The 2,059-nt window shown below is 38.3% G+C and overlaps 1 protein-coding gene across 1 annotated transcript in view; it reads left to right on the forward strand.

The window, feature by feature from the left end:
* The window catches only part of LOC107670278 (serine/threonine-protein kinase PRP4 homolog), a 40,897-nt gene that overhangs the window by 5,906 nt on the left and 32,932 nt on the right, over positions 1 to 2,059 (forward strand). The window contains exon 3 of the mRNA XM_016462830.1: positions 806 to 955. Within this exon, the coding sequence (XP_016318316.1) occupies positions 806 to 955 (150 nt within the window). The remainder of the gene's footprint in view (positions 1 to 805; positions 956 to 2,059) is intronic.

Genomic DNA, 2,059 nt, shown 5'->3' on the forward strand with positions numbered 1-2,059 from the left:
TATTTTTTTTTTACTAATAAAGAAATTAAACATACATAAGAATGTAATATACTGGTCAACTGGATATAGCAGAACATAGTTTGAAATCAAGGTTTGCAGAACTCTCCCATCCACAACCCAGTTCACACGGATTAACCATCACACACAAATTACACATGCTCCTCTGTCTAGTTGCATGGTTGCAGTGAATTCATTTGAAAGGCAAGAAGGTGACCGATAGTTATATTTTCATAGTTGGCTGCACAACACTTGTTCTCATTTGGACTGAACGGGATGTTGCAAACATGCAGTCAGAGATCAGGGTTTTCGTTTAGCTCTAGGGGTTTTCGTATTTGTTGGCTGGAATGGCACTGAGGGAATCAGAGCTGTTTTTAGGTTTGATATCAAGTTGAATTGCCCGCTCAATGGGAATGTCCCTGTTAAATAGATTGTACCATTGAAGGAACCTAACATTTGCTTTAATTCTTATTGCTTGGTTTTAGGCTGTTTTGTAGTTTAAAATGTCTCAAAACAGCCTGGTCCTAAATTACAGTTCTGAAATTGTAGGGTCATATACTTGTCTTGCCTATTTTTATTACTTGTAAGTTATCTTAATAAGTTGCAGTGCATTTATATTGACCAGGTAGAGCTTAATTTACCTGAGTGCAGCAGGTTTCCTGTGTGATAAACTGCCTAGCATCAGAATAGTAGACTGTAATATTGGATTTGTTAAGGTGATTTGTTGTTTATGTATGCTTATAACTGTTGGTTACAAACATGCCCTGTGATGAAATAATTTATCTGGCAAATGCTTCATGTCTCTTAGGAAGCGTCCTCGTGTGGATGGAGCTGGGAGATCATGGGAAACGAGTCCAGCACGGCGCAGAATGAGCCGTTCACCACTCAGACGTAGGTCTGTATCACCACGTCGACAGTATCGCTCCTCACCCAGAAGGCGATCGCCCCCGAGACGCAGGTGAGGCACAGTGAGAAATACTTCTGTGAACTAGGGATGCTAATTTTCCGCTTGTTAACCGAACATTAACCGCTAACTGATAAGATTAGAATATTAAATTAGTATTGAATAAAAATTGAATGGCCAAGTGACTTTGTGACCTATTAAAAATACAAACAAATATTATTCACAGGTTTATTTTAACATGTGCAAATGGCAGCATGCAGAACAACTAAGCAACATCAGAACCTGGATTAATCTATTTTCAAATTATTATGCACCTGCAGCTCTTCTGAGAACCGAAAAGCAAAATAATCTAAAAAAAAAAAAACAAATCAAATAAATAGGACTACAGTAAATATTTTTCACTCAATTAACAAATGAAGATGCCGAAAACGACAACACACACTGGCTCCTATGCGCTTTGAAGAACCAGGATAGTCTTGTTTTTTCGTCAGACAAAAACATAAATAGTAGGTCTATCTCAGTGCACAACGTGTCCGTGTTTATTTAAAAAAAGTAACGTCAACTTGCTGTGTGGATAGTCTGGAGTGCAGCCTGTTAACCTTCGTTCGTCTGTGGAACACAAATTAAGATATTTTTGATGAAATCCGAAAGCTTTCTGATCCTGCATAGACAGCAACGCAACTACCACGTTCAAGGCCCAGAAAGGTAGTAAGAACATTGTTAAAATAGTCCATGTGACATCAGTGGTTCAATCTTAATTTTATGAAGCTACGAGAATACTTTTTGTGTGCAAAGAAAACAAAACTAACGACTTCATTCAACAATTTCTTCTCTTCTGTCAGTCTTCGACGCACGTAAGATTACCACAAAGCATGTGTATGGTGCTGCTGATGAAGGAGTCAGCGTTCTGACGTAGAAACTGAGTTCTGCACGCTCACGAATCCTCTCATTAGAACAAAGTAAATGTAGACATGATGCAAGTAAGAGATTGTGCAGTGTAGAGCTTCTTTAAAGGGGTCATATGATGCGATTTCAAGTTTTCCTTTCTCTTTGGACTGTTACAAGCTGTTCGTGAATAGATAAGATCCCTGAAGTTGCAAAGACTAAAGTCTCAAAACCAAAGAGATATTCTTTATCAAAGTTAAGACTCTGCCACAC

Source organism: Sinocyclocheilus anshuiensis, unplaced genomic scaffold (genome assembly GCF_001515605.1).
Source record: "Sinocyclocheilus anshuiensis isolate Anshui unplaced genomic scaffold, SAMN03320099.WGS_v1.1 scaffold1174, whole genome shotgun sequence".
NCBI classification, from domain to species: Eukaryota; Metazoa; Chordata; class Actinopteri; order Cypriniformes; family Cyprinidae; genus Sinocyclocheilus; species Sinocyclocheilus anshuiensis.